Here is a 27,352-nt window from a genome sequence, read left to right on the forward strand (position 1 = left end):
AGATCACAAGGAGGCAGAGAGGTAGGCAGAGAGAGAGGGCGAAGCAGGTTCCCTGCTGAGCAGAGAGCCCAATGCAGGGCTTGATCCAAGTACCCTGGATCATGACCTGAGCCGAAGGCAGAGGCTTTAACCCACTGAGCCATCCAGGCACCCCTATATTTTATTACTTTTTAAAAAAATGGCTCAGATAAGAAACTTTAAATACCCAGTAAAACAAGTATGAGGATTCATTTTGTGAGATGTATCACAGAGGAAAAGAATGGGCAAATAGTATAATTTGAAGATTTATTGATTCAGACTTTCCAGAAAAATTTTTTTGAATCACCAAAAGCCAATATTTCTGCTCTCAATGCCACACCATTTGTTTCCATACCAAATACAGAAGTAACACATACTTTTCTAACCAATCAGTTTGTGACAACTATGATTCTCAAATGCTTTTTTAAAGAATAAAAGTAAGATCAAAGTTGCGAACCATTAGGAGTGATTAAAAAACCTGACTAGGTAAAGCCTTACCCTAACTGAACCGACAACTGTTTGGCTGGACTTGGCCTTTTCAGGTTACAGATGACTTTGCTCAAGAGCCCTGTACCTATTGGAGGGCTCTCATGGATGTTCTTCACACCACAAGCATAGATGGTTAGGCCCAGGGCTGCCATTGACAGTGCAGGCACAGACGGGAGAGCCGCAGGTACTGTGTTACTCCGTAACAGATTCTTCTTCTCCGCTCTCTTCATCAGCTTCCTCTTTTTCCTTGTAAGAATCCTGGCTGTTCATATCCATAAAATGATTTTCCTCCCCACTCTCTCTTTCTTCTCTTTTTTCTTCTTCCTCAAAGCTGGAGGAAGAAATTTATCAATCTTTCAAAAGAAAAATGATTTGATTTAAAGGTCAACAAACCCCTTGCAATGCATGTCATCATGCAGTCTTCCTTCCTCAAGTGTATGAGCTCCGATTTATCAAGAAAACTCTATAAAAGTGCCAACTTTTATATTTTTTATTTTATATATATATTTTTTATATTTCCAACCTTGAGTGATTCTTTAAACTTCATTTGAAACCATCTTATTATTTTCATCATTCATGTCAGTCAGAAAGTTAAATTATTCTCCTTTAAAAACAAGATACTTCATCACCATGCCATTTTGAATGTGCCAAGTGTTAAAATACCAATGTTTTACAAACAGTTCACATGTATTTTGTTAGGTTAAAAGATCTTCTAAAAATATAAGACAGAATTTTATGCTTTCTGGCAGGTAAGAATTTTTTCAAAGGTAAACCATTTAGACATCTTATATATGTTACCTTTCTTTATCTTCAGTGAAACTCTTCATCTCTTGATTGCTGAAGTACTCAATTATTTTTCCACTTTGGCCTTTCTTTGAAACAAACTCATCAGACAGTCCTAGTGCTTTTAGGGTGTTAGAATATTGCTTTTCTGCTGCCATTCTTGCATTTTTCTATAGGAAAGACAAACCTTTTTAGAGGAGAACAGAAGACCAAATTTCCATTAAAAACATAGGGGTTAAAAGCTCCAGTGAGGGGCGCCTGGGTGGCTCAGTGGGTTAAAGCCTCTGCCTTCAGCTCAGGTCATGGTCCCAGGGTCCTGGGATTGAACCCCACATAGGGCTCTCTGCTCAGCGGGGAGCCTGCTTCCTCCTCTCTCTCTGCCTGCCTCTCTGTGTACTTGTGAACTCTGAGTGTCAAGTGAATAGATGAAATCTTTAAAAAAAAAAAAAAAAGCTCCAGTGAAAATTAAACCCAATAATCACAGGTAGCTGACAGTACACAGACCTGACCAGCAATCCCACTCCCAGGCCTATTCCCAGAGAAGCTCCCACATATGTGCTGTACCAAAATACATAGGACACTACTGTTTGGAACAGCCCCAAACATCTCTCAACAAAAGGATGGATAAATCGTGGCCTATTCATATAACAGAGTAAAATAAGGCAATGACAATGAATGAACTTTAGTTGTACAGGACCATATGGACAGATCTCATGAACATACTACTAAGGAAAAGAAGCAAAACACAAGAGAATATGTATAGTATGTATGATTCATTTACATAAAGTTCCCAAATGGGTGAAACTAAACTATACTGTGTGGCAAAAGATACACAGGATGGTAAAACTGCAAAACACAAGCAACAATAATAGCAAAAACAAGGAAGTGTTAATCTCAAAAATTAGAATGGTGGTTACCTCTGGGAGAGTAGGAGAGGGTTTTGATCTGGGATGGGCACAAAGGGTTTCTGGGGTGCTGGCAATGTTCTGTTTATTAACCTAGGTAGTAGCCACATGAGTTTTGGTCTATAGTTATTCTTTGCACTCTACCTGTTTTATATACTTTTTTGAAAAAATACACCTTTATGACTATTGAAGACTATCTGGAAACACCAGGAAGAAAATAAGTTTGTGATGGTTGTCAGAGGGTTCTTTTAGTTTATGTACCTACTGTAATTTTTATCCTTTACATGCTATATCTCTAATCCTTCAAAGATGATAAATTCATCACTGTTGTTATCTTTAATCAGGAGGAATCAGGGAATACAGCAAAAAGAACAAGAACTTAGCACTGGCTTCAAATCTCCAGAATGTTGTTTCCTGGCTTTGGCACCTGTGAAATTGTGATGAGCCTCTCTTACACCTGAAGCAAGACAGGAAGGAGTTAGCACAGTACCTGAGACCACGGGCTTCCCACTGTCACAGGAGGACTGGGGTTCACACTAGTATCTCAGCTTTGGTCACTCTTTACCTCCTATGAGTATAGGGCCAAGAATTGCCATCTTGTCCTCCAACTGAAGGAAGGTAACTAGGAATGGGCCAGATCCAGTACCCCAATGGCACTCCATATTGGAGAGGGTGTGGGAGGGCACCCAGTCTCACCCCCAAATTTAACAAAGAAGGAAACAAATACTCCCTCCATTCCCACGAAGGTTAAGCAGTTTGCTTAAGGTCCCAAGGATAGTGAGTGGTAGAACCAAGTCTCTTGACCATTTCCTGGGACTTTTCCATGGCACCATCCTGCTTTCTCTAAGTAGTAGTGCTCATCCTGGAGTGTGAAGGTAACTGAAACCTGACTTCAGCAAAGCAGGTGTCAGATATTTATTTGGCTAACCTAGGGACTCCAGTGTCATGAGGGGTCATGGCATCCAGTGTTCCACAGGAGAAACCAAAATAACAGATTGATTACAATGGATAAACTGTCACCGGTGATTTCCTGATGCTCTGGAAAACTAAAAACACACTCAACCTGTTGCTAAAATGCACCCACTATGAGTAACAACGATTTTCAGAAAATGCAGCCAGGGGGCACCTGGGTGGCTGTCAGTCAGTCAGTTAAGCTCAGGTCATGATTGCAGGGTCCTGGGATCAAGTGGGACATCAGGCTCCCTGCTCAGAGGGGAATCTGCTTCTCCCTCTTCCTCTCTCCCTTCCCTCCCCTGCTCTTGTTCTCTCTCGCTCTCAAATAAATAAAATCTTTTTTAAAAAAGATTTTATTTATTTATTTGACAGACAGAGATCACAAGTAGGCAGAGAGGCAGGCAGCGGGGGCGGGGGGTGGGTGGGGGATGCAGGCTCCCCACTGAGCAGAGAGCCCTCCATGAGGCTCCATCCCAGGACCCTGGGATCATAACCTGAGCTGAAGGCAGAGGCTTAACCCACTGAGCCACCCAGGCGCCCCTAAATAAATAAAATCTTTAAAAAAATGCATCCAGAGGCTATGAAGACCAATATACAAGCTTCGAGAAACTGAAAGTCATGACAAAGTAAGAAAATAAGAACTGCTCCAAAGACAGTAAAGCAGAATAAAAACCCAGACCTAACTCTAAATGCATTAAGAACAGTATATTCTGATATATGTAAATTAAATATAAAAGAGATTAAAATGATACCCAAGTCAGTGCTCATAAGTCTTCATTTGAACTTGGTTTATAATTTAGAATTTACTCAATTAATAAACCCTGTGATTTCCAAGAAATAGGACAACATGGTTTGTTCTGTTCCAGATCATAGCTTTACTCTGCGAAAGAACAACTCAACAGCAGCAAGATCACAATTAACACTAATAAATGGATAATGCACAAAGTTGTGAGTGAATGTATCAAATAACAGCTGTTAATTAGCAGCAATAGTCACAGCAAAACAGACTGCAAGAAAAAGCTGCACTAATTTGTGTTAACAAAACCAAAGCAATGGTGAGTCACTGCCAGTCACTCTATATACAGAATTAATTACTTTTACATATTTTCTATCAAGGCGAATAGTATATAATTACTCTTAACTGAAATAAACATTTCCTCCTTGCATTTCACCATGCAAAGAATTGCACAGACTATGAGATAAAAGGAACAATTAAAATAACTGTATGATTATTTGATTTTACTATCAAAGATTGCGAAAAAAATTAGTGTTGCTTCTTCAGGAAACCAAAATAACATGCAATGATGTAAGTTTGTCTACAATCAGTGCCCTCATTTGAAGCGGAAAAATACTTTTCAAAACCGTAAGTTTCATTTGTAGTAACTCTTTTACTTATTTAATTACTGAATACTTCTTGGGGCACCTGGGTGGCTCAGTGGGTTAAGCCTCTGCCTTCAGCTCTGGTCCTGATCTCAGGGTCCTGGGATTGAGCCCCAGTACAGGCTCTCTGCTCAGCGGGGAGCCTGCTTCCACCCACCACAACCCCCAAACCTCTCTGCCTGACTCTCTGCCTACTTGTGATCTCTGTCAAATAAATTAATTAATTAAATTAAATAAAAAATCTTTAATTACTGAATACTTCTTTTGTAGTTGGGGGGTATATATGGAGAGAGAAGTATTTTTGGACAAAGGGACCAGTATATGTGAGGGCCAGAAGTGGCAGAAGTAGAATGGGCTGTGATACTGATCTATGTTTTCAACATTTAAAATTTCTCTATGGGTTTAATTTCACACATGCTACATATTCGGCCTCACCTTCTCTGGTGCTTAGAAGCGGCAGGATTCATAACATGGCACAACTGCTCACTCCTGCTGAGACTCATCACTAAGAGGGGGGGTGCTCTCATCCCCCCTCCCCCACACCCCCCAACCCCCACTCCACTCCCCACCACTAATCCCAGAAAAAAAGCGAGAGGTCACAGTCTGGCTAATTTGATCCTGACAGTTCAGTTTTGGTTCAATAAATGTTTATTAACATCTCCTCCGTGCCAGACGTTATCCTGGGTGCTAGGTGCTGGGAATACAAAGATTTGAACACAACTTTTAAAAGGAACTAGTTAGAAGGGAAGAGAGATCCTGAAACAGGTAATTCCCACACAGAGTGGCAGGAGTGAAGACAGAAGTATGCAAAGGGTAATGAAAAACACAGGAAAAGGCACCCGATCCGACCTGGGAAACAATGCAAGAAGTGGTTTTATATGAAGACTTGAAAGATGAGGAGGGAAAACAGGAAGAGGCTCTAAGAGTGTTCAGAAACAGCATGAATAAAAATTTCAAGTTTGAAACTAGTGGTTTGGTATGATCTGAAAGTAAAGGGTGTCCATGGTGAGGGGGCGGGGACAGTGCTGTGGCTGATGAATTTGGTTTAGAATTTAGAATCTACTCAATTAAAGGTTAACAGGGATCAGAGTGTAGAGGGGTCTACTCACTACGCTGAGACTCATGGAGGTATCTTCTGGGAGAGAGCAGGACAGCTTAGTCTTAACTGTTTGGAAGCAAACGGACTTGCGTCCAATTCTAGTTCCATTACGGACTACCTATAAATCTAATTAGTTACTTACCTCCTTTGAACTTCAGTTTTTTCCTCTGTAATACATGGATACCTGCTTTGTAGTATTGTTTGAAGAAGTCAGTGACAATACCTCTTGATCCCATTTATTAAAAATGAGAATGAGTACAATCAATGAAAATACATGACTGTCACCATTACCAAAGGTTATTTACAACCTACCCAGAGTTAACATTTTGGCAAGGGAACAGGAATGGTAAAGTAAAAATATAATGGGTGGCTTTGCAAAGAGCAAGGCTGGAAAACCAGTCAAATGATTACAATAACCGAGAGAGGAGATAATAGAGGCTTCACATGGCACTTCACCTTCAGGAATGGAGAAAGGCAGATCCAAAAATTATTTAGGAAGAAAACTTGTCAGGTCTCTCAGTGGCAATTGAAAGAGGGAGGGAAAGTGATTCCCAGCCACCAAAATTGTGGCCCAACAAAAACAGGAAATCAAAGAGGAAGATCTAGTTTGAGGCAAGATAAATGTAGATGTGTGTGGGAAATCTGTGTAGATATAACCACCAGAAAGACAGAAAGTCATAATAACCTGCAGCTGGGAGCTGCAAAAAACTACTTTGAGCTTAAAGTCAATCACTTTCCACTAGGTAATACAGAATTTTTCTGTAATTTTCCCTTTAAAGTTGAAACTGAGATATTAAAAAAAGAAACCCACCCTTAAAATGAAAAGTGTTACATAAAATTATGTCCAAATCTGTATGTAAACGGGTCCCAAAACTTTGAGAGACTGAATATGTAAATTCACCTGAATATGTAAAGCCATGTCCCTGTCCTTGGTGCATTTAGAAGGATGGCCCTGCAATGTTGGCAGGAAGCTCCAAATGCAACAGCTTGAAAATCACAACACAGCACCTGTAATCTCCAGTGATCCTGTCTATTGTTAAGCTATGTCACCCATAAGAACACCTACTTTCTGAGTACAAAAGAAAAGATGATGTGAAATGGACAGATATCTCTTAGAGGAAGATTATAAAACCAACTATACATTTAGTAAAATCAGGACTCACTATCCATAGGACCAAATTATTTTCCCAATGAAAAGGAAGTCCTTTCAGTAATCGTAGATAAGAATGAAAATTATAGGCTCACTTGAAAAAAAAAAACGATCAGCAAAATGAAAAGGCAACTTACTAAATGGAGAAAATATCTGCAAATGATATATCTGAAAAGTGGGTTAATATCCAAAATATATAAAAAAGTCATAAAAGTCAATAGCAAAAAATGAAATAATCCAATTTAAAATGGGCAAAGGATCTGAATAGATATTTTTCCAAAGAAGATACTCAAATGGCCAACAGGTACCTAAAAAGGCCAAAAGATGCTCAATGTCACTAATCGTCAGGGAAATGCAAATCAAAACCACAATGAGGTATCACCTCACAACTGTTAGAATGGTCAGTATCAAAAAGACAAGAGATGATAAATGCTATGCTCGTGAGGATGTGGAGAAAATGGAGCCCTTGTGCACTGTTGGTAGGAATGTAAAATAGAACGGCCACTATGGAAAACAGTACAGAGGTTCCTCAAAAAGTTAAAAACATAAATATGATACAATCCAGTGATATCCAACTTCTGGGTATTTAACTGAAGGAAACAAAATCACTACGTTGAAGAGATATCTGCACCCCACATTCACGAAAGTATTAATTACAATAGCCAAGACAGGGAAACAACATAAGTAACCATCAAAAGATGAATGGGTAAAGAAAATGTGGTGTACATGCAAGGAATACTATTTGGCCATTAAAAAGGAAGTCCTGCCATATGCAATGATATGGATAGACTTTGAGGACTTTATGCTAAGTGAAATAAGTCAGACAGAGGAAGATAAGGGCTATAGGTCTCACTTATATGTGGAATCTAAAAACAAAAACAAACTCATAGAAAAACAGATCAGATTTGTGGTTACCAGGGGAATTGGATGAAGGCAGTCAAAGGTATAAGCCTCTAATTATAAGATAAATAAGTACTGGGAATGTAATGTACAAAATGATGACTGTAGCTAATACCACTGTATGGCATATCTGAAAGCTGCTAAGAGAGTAAATCCCAAAAGTTCAGATTTTAGTAAATCCTAAAAGTTCAGTATTATATGAGCTGTGGGTTTTTAACTAAACTTATGGTAGTAATCGTTTTGCCATATATGTATGTCAAGTCACGTGCTGTAATCTTAACTGTACACGGTGCTCTAGGTCAGTTATATCTCAATGAAACTGAAAAAGAAAAACTGGCAGAAAGAAATCTGATTCCATTAGCATTTTGTTTCATTTTTTAATTCTTCAAGGACTTCCAAATCATATAGTGAAGACTCACCTTAATATATGGCTAAGTTGGTACTAAAAAAAAAAAGAAAAGTTGGTACTAAAAAAAAAGAAAAGCCATGAAAAACAGGTTGTGAAACGATTACTTTGACTATGACTGCATCAGCAGCACATTCTGTATCAAGCTGACATGCGTCCTCGACTAGCTTTGATGTTCAGATTTAAGTACAAACTTACTTGACTGATTTGATGAACCTGTCACAGAAACAATAATATGTCTCAATAAATTATATAACATGTAAGAAAAATGGACTGTAAGTTAGGAGCTAGAGATGTTTAAAAAAATAAAAAAGGTTGACTGAGGCTCTTAAATTCCAACAAACACAACCTGAGCAACTCTTTCAAATAGTAGCGGCCTGTGTTTTAATTTTTCTTCTCTTTCTTCTAGTTCTCGCTGGTATTCTCTCATCCTTTCCTTTTCACTCTTTCTAAAATCAAATAAAAGGAATGGAATTTTAAAAGAAATAACAGCTTACAGATAGAACATTTAGCTTAGATGACAAATCAGAAATTAAATTACAAGCATGGCTTACAGTTTACCACAATTCCTTTCCTAGACTGGTAAATTTTTATGGAATGCAGAAATAAAAACACTAGGTTGTGAGAGCACACATTTTACATCCTGGGAACAGTCTGGATACTCTGATTTTCTGAAATTTTCAAAATATAATGTATTAAATTGGCTTGAAGAAATGAATAAATGCCCTCATAACTCAATTTTAAGTGCAGAAAATCAAGAAAATTTAGTTTAAAGATCTATAGGTTGGTGGCAAAGTTAATCAAATTCGAGCAGGTCAGGGGAAAATAGAGAATAAAGGAAAAGGACATGGACAGGAAAAGGAACCAAAATACATAAATTCACATTAAATGTACTTACTATTTGTACAAGATCCTATAGTGAATAAAATACGCTTTTTCCTCTATGTAAAACATACTAACTCTACTAAGATAATAAGATTTCATGGATTAGAGAAGATAATTATACTATAGAATTATAATTATGCTTAATTATACACAAAATTGGTATTATGAAAAATCCAGTTTACTTTCTTAGGGTGAAGAGTATATTTCTAAAAAATTTTTGCTCAAGTTCATCAAATTTCTCCCTCTATCATAAATTACACTGATATACATTATAAGGAATATAAACATAATATATATTATAAAGGAATATAATTATTATAAACAATATGTACTTAAAAAGGAATAACTCATAATTAAAAGCAAATATAGATTTGGGTACTTATAAATCAGATTAAAAATAAATCATATTACTTACCAGCTTTGGGGGAAGATATTTTCCTACTTAAACATGAACATTTTTACAGAAAAATGTTCCTCTGGAACACTGGTTTTCAAACTTTGTACAGCAGAATTCCAGTGCTCTGTGAAGGGGTTCTGCAAATATGTTTATTTATTTATATTTGTTTATATTAGAACTAGAATGAAATGCAACACACATGCTGAACACATACACGTGTTAACTGACACATCACATAACTGATGTTAATTGACATCAACGTGTTCATTTGTGATATCAGATTTCATGCAGACCTTAGAACAAAGTTCTCTTACAGATCAATTTATTGAAGAATATTCTGAGATTACACGGCAAACTATTAAAAAAGGGCTCTCTCTGACATTGAGCTCCCTGATCAGTGGGAAGTCTGCTTCTCCCACTCTCACTCCCCCTGCTTGTCTGTCTGTCAAATAAATAAATAAAACCTTAAAAAAAAAAAAAGAAAAACTAAAAAAAAAAAAATATTTTTTCTCAATATTGTACTGGGCTATCAAAAATAGTATAAAGAAGGGGTCCCTGGCTGGCTCAATTGGTGGAGCATAGAACTCTTAGTCTCAGGTCGGGTCATAATGAGGCCCCACAAAAAAAAATTTTATAAAGTAAAAGAAAAGATTAGATACTGACATATGATTACAACTATTAACTATGGCCATGATATAAAATGTTTCAGTTCATCAACATGGCATATAATCCTCACCATGAGGTGAGGTGAGTGAGTGAGTGTGAATGTGTATGTCTGTGCATTGAGTGTAACTGACAGCAACTTGAATCCAGAAACTAAAATACTAATTAATATGTTCATATATTGTATCCACTGATTAAGAAAGAAAGTTTGAAAACCAATGATCTGGAGGTTCAGGATTCTTTTATGATACCTGAGAGATTTGACTCTGGATTTAGACATTTGAGCTAAACTTTGATGTGAGTCATAAGCCTTAGCCCGGATTGTCAGGAGTTTCTGCAATTCTTTCATTCTTTGCTTCTGTTTAGTTAGGATCCGATTTCTCTCTTCTTCCAACATTTTCTTTTCCTCAAGTGATCTCCTGAGGGCAACAAACTAAGGCTTAATTCACTTTAAGCCAATGAGAATGTGATTTAGCAAAGATTTAACATGGGAAAATTTAAACACTGAAAAAAGGCTATGACTTGTGCAACTGGAAAGCAACAGGCTGACTATCTTTTCTATCCCTGGAGACTCATAAAATGGAAAAGATACTCATTTCTTAGAAGGACACTCTCTGGCAAAATGCTCTGCCTGATATAGTAAAATATATTACCAAATTTATTTCTTCTTATTTTCCAAATGACCAACACAAAAATCAATAGAGCTACAAATACTATTTTAGCAGCCGTGAGTCGGCAGGCACTACATCCTAGTCATTTACCTCGTGGCTTGCTCTCTTCCTCTGGAAGACACTGTGGGCACTGGAGGGTTGCAGTTACAAGGCACAGGCTTTGCACTTGCACTTCTTACTGTCAGTTTGTGCCTTGGAGAGAGATTAGGCCGTGTTTCTTTTAAATGTTCTTCATCTGCTGCAATGTCTGCCAGAATTTTCTCTCTTTTAGAGGATGCGCTAGAGGCCGCATGAAGACCAGATGGTTTACGGCCAACGGTTAGGAGTTCTGAACACTTCTGTTCTGAGGGGTGTTTCCGGTATCTCTCAGGAAGGTATTCAAAATTGGCAGTTTGGCATCTCAACTCGTGTTTACGCTTCAACTTTTCAACCTGTTCAGGACACTTGAGCTTCCTCGGAGCACAGCTTCTGAGACCTGACCTACAAGGCAGAGGAGATGAATACTGCAAAAGCTCTTGGGCCCTCAGCTGCGTCACAATCTCTCTATAGAGCTCTTCTTCTTTTAATTTTTCATTGGAGGTTGAGCTAAACTTTGAGCTTATGGTTGAGCCATAAGTAGATCGAGGTATAGGTCTGGCCTTAAATTGATTTGTTTTCTTTTTAGACTTGCATAAGTCTCTCAGCTGCTTTTCCCGGATTGCTTGCTTCTGTTCCTCCCTTGCAATAAACTTAAATGGTTTTTGTGAAGCCAAAAGAGCTTCTTTGGTTTTTTCCTTCAAACGCCTCCTGCGTTCTTCATTTTGCTTGACTAAGTCATGATAAAGGGGGAGAAAGACGAATGCAGGAACTGGATTGGCTCGGAATTTTTTCTTACACTCTGATTCTTCTTCTTGTTCTCTGAGCACTTGGTGTGCCATTTCAATATCTGATTTAGATTTCATGTTCTCTTCTTTTTTCCTCTGTTCCCTAATCATCATTTGAAAAGGCTCAGGTACTGTAATCCTTGGCACCCATTCTCTTGGTTTCTTCTTTGTTTTTTCAACTGCCGGGAAATCAACATCTTTATATCGAATATAATCTTCAACAGAAAAATTTGTCCACATGTTGTTAATGAGTTCTTTAGCATAGCTCATCACCCTCTTTTTTTCAGGATACTCTTTTTCTGAGTTCGGCAACTCATCTTCAGAGGAAGACATAATCAAGGAGGACGACTGTCCTAAATCAGGCTCTGAAAATGATGTCATTAACGAGATTGTGTGATAGGAGTTCTTTTCTGAATCAGACCTGTATGAGAAGAATAATAAAGTTACACTCTCAGTTGCATGTGACCAGATATAAAAATTAAGAACTAAAAGATCAAGGTATACTCAGAAGATAGGTGCTGGATAGATAGGCCTTATAATTATCACTTTTATTTAGAATAGAGCGAAGAGATGCCTATAAATTATCTAATTCAATTCTTTCATTTTACAGGGAAACCTGAGGTAGCAGAGGCTCCTTGTGGCTAACCTCTATTAAATTCTCCACGTTTTCCAGAGTCACCATCTTAAAACATACATCAGGTCACTCCCCTTCTTGAAACTTTTCTATGATGTGCCATTGTAACGAAGTCTAGATTATAAAGTCCTTCAAGACTAGCCCCTCTCTGGGGCACCTTGGTGGCTCAGTTGGTTAAATGTCTATCTTTGGCTCAGGTCAGGATCCTACGGTCCTGAGATCAAGCCCTGTGTCAGGCTCCCTGCTCAATGGGGAGTCTGCTTCTCCTTCTCCCTCTGCCATTCGCCCACTTATGGACTCCCTCTTTCAAATAAATATATAAAATCTTAAAAAAAAAATAAGGGGTACCTGGGTGGCTCAAATGGTTAAGCATCTGCCTTTAGCTCAGGTCAGGATCCAGCATCCTGAGATCAAGCCCTGCATCAGGCTCCCTGCTTGGTGGGGAGTCTGCTTCTCCCTCTCCCTCTGCTCCTCCCCTACTTGTGCTTTCTCTCTCTCTCTCTCTCAGATAAATAAATAAATAAAGTCTTAAAAAAAGAAAAGCCTAGTCCCCTTTTACCTTTCCTGTTTCACCTCTTCCTCTCTCTACCTTCAGTTACCAATCTTGAGTCATATCCAACCATATGAAGTTCCTTGTACACACCATGAAGTCTCATACTGCCATGCCACTAGTGGCACACATGGTTTCTGTGGCCTAGAAGCCCACTCTTTACTTCCTGCATCTGCTACAGCAACTCCTCCTTTAGTACAGAACTTGGATATGGCAGTTCCATAGAAAATTCCTGCTTGTATACCTCTACCAACACCATGACATGATCAGTTGCTGCTTCTTCTGTCTCCATAACCCTGTCTTATCAGGTTGTATCACAATTTTCGGTTCTCAGTTAGTTTTTGAGCTCCTTAAGGGCAACTTGATTTTCGACTCCTCAGTGTCCAGCAACTTCTGGCACACAGGAGATGCATAATTAGCACTGACCAACTGGATGAGTTAAGAGACCTGCCTCAAGTTTCGAAAACAAGAGAGTTCATAGGAGAAATGGGTCCAGAAATTACAGACTATTTTGAAAACCTGAATCAGATTTATGTCTTAGTCCTGAACTGTTTGTGTGTAGGAGTGTGCATGTGTGTGTGTGTGTAATTTATTTTTTTACTTAATTATTTTTTCAAGTAACAGAAGCAGGAAAGTTTATCAAAATGAAAAGTACAGGACACCTGGGTGGCTCAATGGGTTAAGACTCTGCCTTTGGCTCAGGTCATGATCTCAGGGTCCTGGGATTGAGCCCCTCATCGGGCTCTCTGCTCAAGGCAGAGCCTGCTTCCCCCTCTCCCTCTGTCCCTCTACCTGCCTCTCTACTTGTGATCTTTCTCTCTCTGTCAAATAAATAAGTAAAATCTTAAAAAAAAAAAAATGAAAAGTACACTCTTGAGATATAAGAGTGTTTCTATACTTTATAGAAGTATAGAAAGAGCTGTTTCTATACTTTATATGTTTAATGACTTGTGTTTTTTGTGCTGTTTTCTTATAAGCAGGCTCCATGCTAGGCATGGACCTCCAACATGGGGCTTGAACTCACAACCCTGAGATCAAGACCTGAGCTGAAATCAAGAGTAGGATGCTTAACCTACTGAGCCACCCAAGTGCTGCTGAGCTCATGTTAATCCACATAATATGAAGGACTTACCAAATCACATAATGTTCATGTTTCATATGAAGGACTTACATAATATGAAGGACTAGGGGCACCTGGCTGGCTCAGCTGGTAGAGCATGCGACTCTTGATGTCAGGTTGTAAGTTTAAGTCCCACATTAGGTGTAGAGAATACTTAAAAATCTTTTAAAAAATAATAATAAATAAAAATTAAAATGGCCAAGACTAAATATTTTGATACATATCTATAGTTCTTTGAGTGGCAGGTCAGTGAGAAAAGACTAAATGACTCTCAAAACAAGAAGCCATTGGTGGATAAGCCATTACACGTTTTGAATACAGTCCAACCTCTGTATATCATTAAAAGTACAAAGAGAGAGTTGAGAGAAAATATTCTGAATAATTTGGTTCTGCACTTTTAAGTATACATTTTATAGCCCACAAATAACATTATGTACAAACTTACCTGGAAGAGACACTAGAAGCTTCTTCCCTGATGATCACTGGCTGAACTTCTTTTAAATTTAATTTATTCTGGTACATCTTCTCTAACTTTGCCATAGTTTCCAAGTGGGCAGCTTTCAGCTCTTCTAGCTTCCTAAAATACTCTTCATTCGAGTGGTATATATCAGAAAAGTCCACAAAGTCCTCCTTGCTTGTATGTGTTTGTTCGTCCACCTCAGAAATGTTGGTGTTAAAATCAGTCTGGTAGGAAGTAAAAAACCTGTTATATGGTGTTTAGAACTGAAAGATGAATTAAATTGATACCGATTCCCAATGTTGCTTCTTAAAGTGTACACTTAATTAGGTTATATGTTACTTGTAGGCTACATACACATAATGGATTATAAGTTACTTGTGGACTATCCCCTAATGATATTTTATTAAGAATGAGAGATGGGACAGCTGGGTAGCTCAGTCAGTTGAGTGTCTGACTCTTGATTTTCAGTTCCAATGATGATTTTGGGGTTGTGGGATCGGCCCTGAGTCAGGCTCCCTGCTCAGCAGGGAGTCTGCTAGAGACTCTCTCTCTCTCTGCCCCTCCCCGCTTTCTCTATAGTAAGTGAATAAATATTTAAAAAAAAAAAAAAAAGAATGAGAGAGAGAGGGAGACAGATACCAAACTGCCAGAAAATAAACGCTATTTAATTCATTTTATAAAGGATGGTTAAATTCCCAGTTCATACACCATAATAGGATAGACCCAAGCCACGCTTTATAAAGAACCTCCTTCTGAGTTGTAAGTTTTAACTGAGGTGAAGAAAAACAGTTCTTCCTGCTGCAAACTGGCCAAACATAGCCCAATACCCACTCCCAGCTGGGGTCCTGAAGTGTGGGCCCCAAAGGTGTGCGTGCCATTGGAGAAAAGACATGGAAAGAGAGAAGTTAGGGAAATGAGAGAATGGGGACAGGGGAATAGGGGGAACAAATTTCTCACTGGGTCACCAAGGCGCCAGGGAGAAGGCCTCCTTGATGCCTCAGGAGGGAATAGGAGGGTGTGGGAGAGGGTAGGAGGGACCATCAGAAAAGCCACTTCTGTGGCAACAAGAGCCAACAGCTCCCATGGGTGACAGAAACTTTGAGGGTGACAAGAGAACAAGAGTAGTACAGTACAGAGACTGCACACAGTATAGCTATGGTACAGAAAGGCCATGCCTAAAAGGGTCTAACTATCTTCCTCCCTCACTCCTTCCACATACCTTTCAAAGTTCTTTTTTTTTTTTTTAATTTAAGATTTTATTTATTCATTAGAGAGAGAGTGAGAGAGAACAGAGGGAGACGCAGAGGCAGAAGGAGAAGCAGACTTCCTGGTAAGCTGGGAGCCCGACGTGGGGCTCAATCCCAGGATCTGGAGATCACAACCTAAGCCAAAGGCAGACACTTAACCATGTGAGCCACCCACGTGCCCTCCTTTCAAAGTTCTTTAACTGAAACAACTAAGGAGGTAAAATCCAATTTTTTCCATAAATAAAATAATCTTAATAGTTTCTCAGTTGAGAAACAGTTTAAATTATTTATGATGGGGTGCATAAAAGGCTGCTGATCATTGTTTTAAATTTAACCTAAAGCCTGAAATAGACTAAAAATGAGAAAAGCTTATTTGCCATAAAAATTATAAATATATAACAATATGCTAACACTCTAGAAAATAAAAGTGAGAAGCTTCTCTTAGGAAAACTCAGAATATCATCTGTATACAAATACTTACATGTGTGGTGTTTTTGTTTTTTAACAGACTAAAAAGAGTATACGAGAGGCAAGTGTTGTACCACTTGGGGTAACTTAAAGAAAGCAAATGAAGGAAAACAAGTTTTCCTCAAAAGAACTCATATGCAGAAATTTATTATCAACAAATTTGTGACTCAGAGAATTGCTTTATATATGTCCTACAACTCAAATAAAACATTTTTCTGATTCTTCTGTTGTTTCTGTATGTGTTCCTCACTATTACTTTCTTAGCTGTGGGGATAAAAACTTTGTTAACTTCCTCATCCATTAAATATTTAGAGACACCCAGCATTCAGCTGGCTCCTGAAAGATACAAATCAGATTAAAAACTCTACTTTCCAGAAGCTACCAGCTAGTTTAGCAGAGGACATGTAAATAAATCAATAGTAGACTTTGAATAAGACAGAACTCCTCACTCCTAACCACAAGCTGCTCCCGGCTGAACAGGGAGACAGAGGAGTGACCATGTGTCATGATATAAGACACCATGAGAACTCAGAAAGAATGGCTAATTTTAACCAGGGAGAAAGAGGAGGCAGAATTTAGAGAGATGAGCCAGACTGGAGACACAAGGATGGGTGAGGAGTGTGCCCAATCAAGGAAGTGGTGAAAAACAAAGAAATCTGAGGCACAGTGCTAGAATAATATTCATCATGTTACCTCATGACAATGCAACTAGTATGTAGTGCGATCTCAAGGAAACTGAGGTTCAGAAGAGTTAGGTGACCTCTCTGCAGTCACACAGCTTATAAGTAGCAGAGCTGGTATTCAATCCCAAATCTGTTAGGCTCCAAAGCTTACCACACTCCCCTCAAGGGCAGGAGGGTTTTTTTAGCCTCAAGCAGAACAGGCATTATGTGCTCAGAGAGAGGTAGTCTGAGTGGCAGTGGGGAACAGGGTATATGGAACCCAAAAGAGGGTGGGAAACAAGGTGAAAAAGGTAAGTCAAGAGCCCTAACCAAGAGCTCAGGCCATAGCCAATAGGAACATTGAAGGATGTGAGCAGAAGAATGATATGGTAATTGTCAGAAGGAATCTTCTCATAGCAAGTAGGAGAGAGGGAAGAAAGGTAAGTTTGGCAGTAGTTAATGGGCTACTGCAAAGGTCTGAGTTAGATATCCTATGGGCAAAATGAAGGGAGCAGTGCCAGGAACAAAAGAAAGGAGGCTGCCTTGGGAGACTAAGGAGGCTGAAGTTTCAACTTGATAATGGCCTGGGTTGTGGGCAAGAGAGTAAAAAGATTTTTGTTTAGAGTGCTGTCTGTCTAGGTAGGTGGTGCTGCCATGCATCAATATAGGGAATACAGCGGAAAAGCGTATAAAAGCGGAAAGGAAACTAATCTCTTAGGACACACAGAGTTTGAAGGGATAGTAGGGGCAGCTAGATGTCCAGGAAATGGGGAGGGGAGTGGGAATGTATGTGGAGAGCTAGTAATAAGGCTGGGCTGGAGAGGGAGATATGGCATGTACCAGTGCACACAGAAGGGACAGGTACAGCTTTGGATGTGGATAAGATTGACTAGGGAGAATGGAGTAATGAGAGACAAAAACCTGAGGATGGAAATGCTTGCAAACACCAACATTTAAATAAGCAGGGAGCGGAGGACTGATAAGAAGGAAAAAGTGGTCCTGAGGGATACAAAGACCAAGTAATAAGGATACTCAAACAAAAAGAGCTTTAGTTTGATTTGAGTTTGGAAGATAAAGGAAGGCTTCCTGGAGGAGGTGATATTTGAGATGAGTCAAAAAATGAAAGAATCTGGGGGTTCAGAAAGAACGAAGGGGGCAAAAGGAAAAGGGTACTCCAGATAAACTTCCAGATGAAGCTGAATGACATTAGTAAAAGCAGCAGGGGTGGACAATATGGTGGGGAGGAAGGTGCACAAAATTGCAGGATAAGAGGAGAGTAAAATGCATAAAGCAATCTGGGGAATGAAGTGGTTCCCATTTCTCATCTAACTTCTGGCTCCCAACCACTCACTGGTTAACTGGTTTTACCTTCCTTATAATCTTATAACCCTTCAATAAGAAATGCCCATATGGAAGCTAAGTAACTTTTCAGTTTGGAGTGCTGTCATGGCTTGGGAGAAAGATTACAGGCATGGTGTTAGAATTTTCATTTAAGCCTAGGTTCTGCACTTCTTAGCCATGTGACATGGGCACTTACCTTGTGAACATTAATTTTATGACACATAAAGTAGGTAGGTGTGCCAGGTGTTAAACTATTGTCTCTTGGCTCCAATGCCACCCTTCTAGCCCCTGTTATGTGATGCTGGGGATGGGATTCTGCAGTGTTTCTGCTTTGCCAGCTGTTCCCCGCTGGACTCTTCTAAAAGTAACACTAGAGGGAAACTGCATGGCTGGAGAGGAAGGGACTTTTATACCTTCCTATTACTTCTCTCTCTGTTTGAGCCTCCCCAGCAACAGTTCTTCCCTTGGGCAGCAATAGTAGTTCATTTTAGTAGCAGTAGTTGATTCCAGTTTGCAGTTATTTCAATGCTCACAAAATCAGGAAAATCCCCTCAGGACCTTTGCACTTGCTGTTCCCTTTCCCTGGGATGTTCTTCCTCCAGATATTTGCATGGCCCACTTGTTCAGTCCTTCAGGTCTTAATGAAATGTCATCTCAACAAGGTCTTCACTAACTACCCTATTTGAAATTACAACCTCTCCCCCACTCATTGTCAGCCTCCCTTTTCTGCTTAATTTTTTTCATAAATACTCACCACCAACTGACATTCCACATGACTTTGTATATTGTGTGTCTGTCCCTACCAAAAGGGAAGCATCACAAAGACAAGGATTTGTCTGCTTTGTTTATGGCTGTGTTCCCAGTGCCTAGAAAGTTCTTGGCCAGTGGCAGATACTCAGGAAATATTTGTTGGATGAATGAATGTAAGCTAAAAAAATATTAAGTTTCCACATGCAGAAGAAGAAAAGTATTCCCTCCCAGATGACTGAATCTTTTGAAGAAATACTGGCTGCCCTAAATAGCTATATTCTACTCAATATTCAAGAAAGTGCTTATTTTCCAAAAACTACAATAAAAACCAAGAGGATATTCCAAAGAACTGTTTTTGGCAAAAGCATCCGTGCACTCTTCATTCATTCTTCTACAACATCCCTTAAAAGGAGGCCTTATAACAGTCATTTTCACAAAAAGGATAAAATGTATTTGGGCCTGAAAAACTGTTTGAAAAATTATAGAAGGATGAGTAGCTTCTGATGAGAGGCACAGGTCTCACAAACTTTACTTAGGTGCTGACTTTTGCATAGTATCCATTCCATTTCAGCTTAATACTTCTAATTTTTCAGATAAACTGACCTCACAGTGTTTTTTTTTATCTTAAACAGGTGAATGGCTAATAAGCAACTTCCAATTCTAATTTCCTTTTTTTTTTTTAAAGATTTTATTTATCTATTTTGACAGGCAGCGATCACAAGTAGGCAGAGAAGCAGGCAGAGAGAGAGGAGGAAGCAGGCTCCCCGCTGAGCAGAGAGCCCTATGTGGGGTTCGATCCCAGGACCCTGGGATCATGACCTGAGCCGAAGGCAGAGGCTTTAACCCACTGAGCCATCCAGGCGCCCCTCCAATTCTAATTTCATCTTTTATTATCTCCACACAGAAAAAAGTATTCAGTAAATCCAAATAACATAGGCTGAGGACATTATTTTCCAAAAACCTAAAATAGTACCCTTTCCCTTTAATTAATTCTTTAGCTTTCTATGGAATGTTGTGCATGTAGCCACCCGATTAGATGATAATCTTCCCTAGATTGGCTTGACCCATTTAGATAATCACTCCTTCTAGCACATGTTGTTTCATCAGTAACAAGCACTCATAATTATTTGTGTTCTAGCCTATGTAGTATCATCCACAGTTCTGGAATTTTTATTTAAAAACTTCTTTGCGGGGCGCTGGGGTGACTCAGTTGGTTAAGTGTCTGCCTTCAGCTCAGGTCATGATCCCGCGGTCCTCAGATTGAGACCCACTTCTACCTCCTTGCTCAACAGGAGCCTGCTTCTCCCTGTCCCTCTGCCTGTTGTTCCCCCTGCTTCTGTGCTTGTTCACTCTCTCTCTCTGTCAAATAAATAAGTAAAATCTTAAAAAACAAAAAAAACTTCTTTGCATTGAAAAGATTTCTAAGGAATAAGGTAGATTTATATATACTAACATGGATAAAACCCCAATAAATGTGAGAGAAAACACCAGCTGCAGAAAAATATGTATTTATAAAATGTGACCGGGATGCCTGGGTAACTTGAGTCGGTTGAGACACTGCCTTTGGCTCAGGTCGTGATCCCAGGGTCCTGGGATTGAGTCCTGCATCAGGCTCCTTGCTTGCCGGGGAGCCTGCTTCTCTCTGCCTCTGCCTGCCATTCTGCCTGCTTGTGCGCACGTGCTCGCTTGCTCTCTCTCTCTCTCTGACAAATAAATAAATAAATAAGATCTTTATAAACAAACAATAAATAAATAAAATGTGACCATACATTAAAATACTATGTACACAGGAAACTGAAAAATGCCCAGAAGACTATATATTGGCAAAAGAGTGGCTACCAATGTAGGGGAGGCAGATTTTCTTTCTGGGGGGAGAAGTGGTAAGAGGGCCTGTGGCTTATTTGTAGCATTTGAAATTTTTTAAGATTTTATTTTTAAGTAATTTTAAGTAATCTCTATACCCCAAATGGGCTCAAACTCACAATCCTGAGATCAAGAGTCACATGCTCTACTGACTGAGCCAGCCAGGCACCCTTGCAACATTTGATATTTAAAAGGAAAATATGTTCATATATTATTTCCACAATTAAAATATAACTTAAAAAAAAAGGGGTGGCCAGGAGCTCAGATGGTTAAGCATTTGACTCTTGGTATCAGCTCAGGTCTTGATCTTGGGGTCATGAGTTCAAGCCCATTTTGGGTGTGGAGCCCACTTAAAATTAAATTAATTAAATTTAAAAATAAAATAAAATAAAAAGAATATTTTGTGAATATTGATACTGAATTAAAAACTGAACAATTTCTGGGGTGCCTTGGTGGCTCAGTCGATGGTGTGTCTGACTGCTGATTTGGGCTCTGGTCCTGATTCAGGGTTGTGAGATCGAGGACTACGTCAGACTTCCAACTCAGTGCAAAGCTGGCTTCAGAGTTTTTCTCTCCCTCTGCCCCTCTCTCCACTTTCTCTCACTTTCAAATAAATATATAAATTTTAAAAAAGAGGGGGGAAACTGCTATCCCCAAAACTGAACAATTTCTTCCTTTTTTTTTTTAAAGATTTTTTTTATTTGAGAGAACGAGCACAAGCTGGCAGAGGGGCAGAGTGAAAGGGTGAAAAAGACTCCCCACTGAGCAGGAAACTCAAAGCTGGGCTTGATCCCAGGATCCTTTCTCTCCTGTTTCAGAGATGAAATATTCCTCTTCTTAACAGCATTTAACTCTTTTCTTCATCACTAAAACCAATGAATGGGAAACTTACACCCCTTCTACCACTGTAGCTGGTCCTTAATCTCTTCTGTTCCCTTTTTCTTTACTTTTCTTTTTTTTTTCCTTTTAAGATTTATTTATTTGAAAGAGAGAGAGTGTGAGTGTGGGGGGTGGGGAGCGGGGAGCAGGGGGAGAAGAGAATCTCAAGCAGATTCCCTGCTGAATGCAGAGCTGGATGGAGGGGCGTAGGGGTGGGTGTGTGTGTGGAGGGCAGCTTGATTTCACAACGCGGAGATCACGACCTGACCTGAGTTGAAACCGAGCCTGACACTCTACTGACTGAGCCACTCAGGCACCTTTTTATTTTTTTTTTAATTTTTTTTTTTTACTTATTTGACAGAGAGACACAGCAAGAGAGGGAACACAAGCAGCAGGAGGGGGAGAGGGAGAAGCAGGCTTCCTGCTGAGCAAGGAGCCTGAAGTGGGGCTCGATCCCAGGACCCTGTGATCATGACCTAAGCCGAAGGCAGACAATGACTGAGTCCCCCAGGCGCCCCCTTTTTAAAAATACATATATTTTTAAGTAGGTTCCACACCCAACATGGTGCCTGAACTCAGGACCCTGAGATAAAGAGTCCCATGCTCTGCCTAGAAGCCAGCCAGATACCCCTTCAAGGCTAGGTTCTTCATAGTTCTATGGTAGATCCTTTCTCTTCTTTCTCTAAATTCTGTCCCTAAATGACTTCGTTCATTCCCATTGTCTTAAAAAGGCTGGAAACTCCCAGACAGAAGTCTATGGTCCAGATCCCACAGGACTATGGTTTCATAGGCCCAACTGCTTTCTACATATTCCTACTTGGTAGTTTCATAGGCATCTCAAACTTATCATGATCAAAACTGAAATCCTGGGGGCACCTAGGTGGCTCAGTGGATTAAGCCTCTGCCTTCAGCTCAGGTCAAGATCTCAGGGTCCTGGGATCGAGCCCTGCATCAGGTTCCCTGCTCAGCGAGGAGCCTGTTTCCCCCTTTCTCTCTGCCTGCCTCTCTGTCTTCTTGTGATCTCTCTCTGTCAAATAAAAAAATAAAATCTTAAAAAAACAAAACAAAACAGAAATCCTGGGGTACCTGGGTGACACAGTCTGTTGAGTGTCTGACTCTTGTTTTGGCCCAAGTACTGATCTCAGGATTGTGAGCTCAGGGTCATGAGATCAAGCCCGGCTTCCGCTTTGTGCTCAGCACAGAGTCTGGTTAAGGTTCTCTCTCCCTCTTCCTCTTCCCCTGCTGCTCATACTCTCTTTCTCTCTAAAATAAATAAATCTTTAAAAGAAAGAAACAAACAAAAAACAAAAACCAGGGGTGCCTGGGTGGCTCAGTGGGTTAAGCTGCTGCCTTCGGCTCAGGTCGTGATCTCAGGGTCCTGGGATCGAGCCCCGCATTAGCCTGCTTCTCTTTCTCTCTCTCTGCTCACTTGTGATCTTTCTCTGTCAAATAAATAAATAAAATCTTAAAAAAAAGAAAAACAAAAAAACTCAGACCCTGAATCCTACCCAGCTTGTAAACCTATTCCTCCCCTAGTTATCCCCAATTCAGTAAATGGCATTACTTTTCATACAGCTGGTCAAACCAGAAGCCTGGGAGTGAATATTCTTCATTTCTTCTTCTTCCTTGGCCTTCGCATCCAATCTAACAGTAAATCTTATCCATTCTAAAGAAATCTGTCCACTTCTTGCCACCTCTCCCAGACTAGGACCAAGCTACTACCACTGGCCTCTGAGTCACTGCAACAGCCTCCTAACCAATTTCCTTACTTCTGCTTTGTCAAAGCCTCCAATCATTCTCCAGAGAGCCATCAATCATCTTTTAAAAATGTAAACAGAAACATGTCTGATCTCTGAAAAGTCTTCAAGGACCTCCTGCTGTACCTGTACCAAAAATAAACATAAACTCTTTATCTTGGTTCAAAAGGCCCTGAATGTTCAGGTCCAGCTCACCTCTCCAACCTCATCTTCTTCCCTTCCTCCTCTCTTTTCAGACCCTCAATCACACAAAACTCTTTCTATTCCTACCTTAGGGCCTCTGCATATGCCGTTCCTCTGCTTGGAATGCTTTTTCTACCCCTAGTCTTCAAATGGTTGCTCTTTCTCAACTACCAGACATCGTCTTCAAATTTAATTCATTTAAGTAGGTTCCTAGCTACTTTTTTATTTATTTATTTATTTTTAAAAGATTTTATTTATTTATTTGTCAGAGAGAGAGCGAGTGAGAGCAAGCACAGGCAGACAGAGTGGAAGGCAGAGTCAGAGGGAGAAGCAGGCTCCCTGCGAGCCTGATGTGGGACTCGATCCCAGGACGCTGGGATCATGACCTGAGCCGAAGGCAGCTGCTTAACCAAGGCGTCCCCTAGCTACTTTTTTTAATCACAGAAGTCTGTTCATTTCTTTCCCAGCATTTCTCATCTTATAATCACTTATTATATATATAATATATCCAATATATATTATATATATAATATATCCAATATATATTATATAATATATCCAATATATATTGGATATATTAGATAAATGCTTATATATAATTATATATTATATATATATCCAATATATATTATATATATAATATATATAATATATAATATATCCAATATATATATAATATATCCAATATATATTATATAATATATCCAATATATATTGGATATATTAGATAAATGCTTATATATAATTATATATTATATAATATATATTGGATATATTAGATATATACCTAATATACTATATTATAGTCACTATTCATTTTGTATTATCTAACTTCCCCACCAGACTGGAAGCTTTGTGACGATGTCCTCTATGCCTGCTTCACTCACAACTGAGTAGTAATCAGCTCTTGATAACTGCTGGTATTTGTTGAAAAAGGTCACTTCATTAGGAAAGTCAGTGAAACTTTAACAGTGAACTAAAGAATACTGGTTTACCCATGTCATCATCAACCTCATAACAAGGCCTATGAAGTGCTATCTTCAACTGGGGCTAGATTCAAGGAACATGCCTCAGAACCCAATATGGGCTCAGAGTCCTGCAAGGTGTGTATGGGGGAGAGGGGAGGGAGGGTGGCTTTGGCAAAGCAAAGAACCTGAAAGGAACCTACTGTGATAATTGGTTCTCTAATAAGTCTTTTTAAAAAATTAGGCTCCATGACCAGCATGGAGCGCGGCGTGGAGCCAGAACAGGGCCTGAACTCACAACCCTGAGATCAAGGCCTGAGCGGAAATCAGGAGTCGGACACTTAACCAACTGAGCCACTCAGGCGCCCCTCTAATCAGTCTTGTGTAGCGCACATAGTATCTGAGCTTCCTACTTTGAAGAACACAAGCTTGGCTCCTGAACCCATTCCTGCCTTTTCAGGGCTTCTTCTTCCAACCGGTACTCTCTATTGGGTCTGCACAGCTCATCCAGGTTTGCTTTTGGATCTTATGTCAAACCCATAAGACTTAGCTCCCTTTTCTGTTTGCTTGGTAGGATCCTGTCCCTTTAAAATTAGCTTATTAGATAAACTAATCCCTCCTAAGGTACTAAATTTCTAATACAAATTTGCAGTTTCGCAGGGCACTCTGGAAGTATGCCTGCCACTACAGAAATGACACATTCCTCTAGCACAGCAAAGCCAGATTTAATCTTTGGGTGAGCTGTTCAAATCACTGGCAGTTATTATTGTTACGAATTTATATAAACTGCTCTTTAGATATGACACAAATCTACTCATTTGGTTCTCCTAATATCCCGGGGAGATAAGAGAGACATTTATTACAGTTCTTTCACGTTTAAGGAAACTGAGATTGAAGAAAGTTACATTTTAGTAGCACCTAGCAAATGGCAGAGAACGGATCCTATCCAGGATTCCCAATCCTCTTCCTCCATTCAAATTTTTTTCCTCTATCACTTTGCCTCCTTTGTTGGGTACTGAGATTTGTGCTGTGGGAAGCTTTATCATGAATGAAACTGTTCTCAGGACTCTCATCCTGGTTCATGTTCAGGGTCTCAATCTGCCTTACTCTGGAGGACCTCAGGGAGTTTGTCTCTTGGTGAAATTGTGACCATAAAAGGGTTGCTACAGACTTTCTCATTAACAGTTTTAGTGTAAACAGTTTAGAGTTCCAAAATATCCAGTGATTTTATTAGCCATAGGCCATAATGGTTTTGTATCTGAGAAGCTTTGGACAAATGGTATTAAGAATCTTAACTGGGGGTGAGGAGATTTATACCTGCATACTGCTAGTTAAAATTTAATGTTCCCATCTTTTAAATGAATAGAGTAGATGGCAGACTCAGCCCTCTACTTGATGGGCAGGTGTTCACGACATATCTGACACTGAAAATTGATCAGTGAAAAGGTTTTCTCACCCTGAAGAGTCGTTTAGGAAACTGGAACCTCAGTAATTTGCCTCTCTGGATGCCTAACTTTAATCTGTGTATCTAACTGCCCACTGAACTCTTAAATGATTTTACACCACGCCTCATGACAATGTATAAAAATGCACTAATAACCAAGACTTTAAAGTGACAATAAAACACACCCGACAGCACATCTGATTCACCTGCGTTTTATGGGTTATCCACTATGGGGTACATCAGTTTTTCCCAAGTTGAAAAGAAAAAAGCAACAGCTACTTCCAACAGATGCTGAAGCAAAAGGAGTAAACTTCTGTACCTTATACTCTCCAGAAATGCTCTCCAAGAAATTTTTACAATCTTTTCGTTGAAAATTAAAAGATTTTCCAACGCTTCCGTTTTGAGTTATTTTCCATGGGAGCAGAGAGAAACCTGGTGGGCCAGGTTTACTGGGTAGGGCGGAGATGGACAGGGCAGCCCATTTCCTAGCCTGTCGCTTAGCCCAGCGGGGACGCAGACCAGCCCTCAGCCCGCGCCCTGCGGACACCCAGCCCCAGCCTCCGTCCCGCCCCTGCATTACCCCCGCCAGCGCCGGCAGCACCGCCTTCTCCTCTTCGTCGCCTTCTTCCTCCTCTAAGGCCGCCGCCGCCGCTGCCGCCAGGGCCTCCGAAGGGTCTTCGCGTTCATTCTGGGCGACCTGCGCTCCGACGCTGGGATTTTCCGGAGTTTGGAGACTGGAGGCCTCCAGCTTCGCCGCTCGGTGCGAGGCGGCCATCACCGCGCCGCGGAGGCCTGAGCGCCCGCGCTGGCCCGGGGCGGGGGAGCTGGCGCCGACTCAGACCTGCCAGCGGCTCCTGGATTGGGGCGGGCGGTTACTAGGGGCTCAGTAACTAGGGACGCTACAGGGGCCGCGAGGGGCCAAAAGTCACTCAAACTCCCTTCGGTTGCGGGAAACCCGAGATGGGCGCTTCCTGAACAGTGGGAGTGAGTCCTGACTCTTCGCTGGTTTAGAGGATTGGCGGGCAGAACAGCACATCTCCTCGCCAGCTTCGCGCCTCACCGCCTAAACGCACACTTCTCCTATTTTATCAGTTAACTTGCTTTGTAGACAAAAAAATAGCGCATTTTCATTCATTGAAATGACGTTTGTTGAAGCCGGCGGCGGCAGAGAAAAGCAGGGGATGTTATTGTGTGATCTCAGAACGGTGGCGTGGTTTTCATGTTACCTAACATGGCTCTCCTGGGAGCCGGCGAACGGAATGGAATGAGGTACATTCTACTTTGATGGACTTGAGAGCTCGCAGGAATCAACCAATCCGAAGGAGTTTGCTAGTTATCGCACTCGGTTTTTTTCTTTGTTTGACCAGTAAAAGCCCAGAGTTGGGTGGAGCCGGGCCCACCCACCAGCGAGTGACATAGTGTATGAACCGGGTTGTCTGTGGTTGGGTCCATCGACTTCACAGTGA

General features: G+C 40.2%; 1 protein-coding gene across 4 annotated transcripts; it reads right to left on the reverse strand.

Annotated features, from left to right (window-relative positions):
• Positions 1-271: 271 nt before the first annotated feature.
• Positions 272-27,121, reverse strand: FAM161A (FAM161 centrosomal protein A). 4 transcript variants are annotated; one of them, XM_004742028.3, is made up of 7 exons: positions 26,467-27,116; positions 14,313-14,551; positions 10,791-11,984; positions 10,281-10,448; positions 8,434-8,533; positions 1,306-1,460; positions 272-838 (listed from the first exon to the last, which is right to left on the reverse strand). In XM_004742028.3, exons 1-7 carry the CDS (start codon positions 26,659-26,661, stop codon positions 700-702), a joined length of 2,190 nt encoding a protein of 729 aa, XP_004742085.1. In that variant the 5' UTR covers positions 26,662-27,116; the 3' UTR covers positions 272-699. The 4 variants fall into 4 exon arrangements, 3 of the variants coding, with proteins under 3 accessions (XP_004742085.1, XP_004742086.1, XP_044933822.1); XM_045077887.1 differs by having other exon boundaries at positions 730-860; positions 26,467-27,120; XM_004742029.3 differs by lacking the exon at positions 10,281-10,448 and having other exon boundaries at positions 26,467-27,115.
• Between the last annotated feature and the right edge of the window lie 231 nt (positions 27,122-27,352).

The sequence above is a fragment of the Mustela putorius genome, unplaced genomic scaffold (genome assembly GCF_011764305.1).
Source record: "Mustela putorius furo isolate JIRA1106 unplaced genomic scaffold, ASM1176430v1.1 tig00000224_pilon_pilon_pilon, whole genome shotgun sequence".
In the NCBI taxonomy this organism is placed as follows: domain Eukaryota; kingdom Metazoa; phylum Chordata; class Mammalia; order Carnivora; family Mustelidae; genus Mustela; species Mustela putorius.

What these genes read in the sequence shown, in the direction of transcription:
- FAM161A (XM_004742028.3), bottom strand. Translation starts at nt 26,661, where the DNA reads ATGGCCGCCTCGCACCGAGCGGCGAAGCTGGAGGCCTCCAGTCTCCAA. An exon ending in GGAAGAGAGCAAGCCACGAG is followed by an intron (nt 10,449 to 10,790) that starts GTAAATGACTAG and finishes TGTTGCCCTCAG; the next exon opens with GAGATCACTTGAGGAAAAGA. An exon ending in TATTTGAAAGAGTTGCTCAG is followed by an intron (nt 1,461 to 8,433) that starts GTTGTGTTTGTT and finishes TCTTTCCTATAG; the next exon opens with AAAAATGCAAGAATGGCAGC.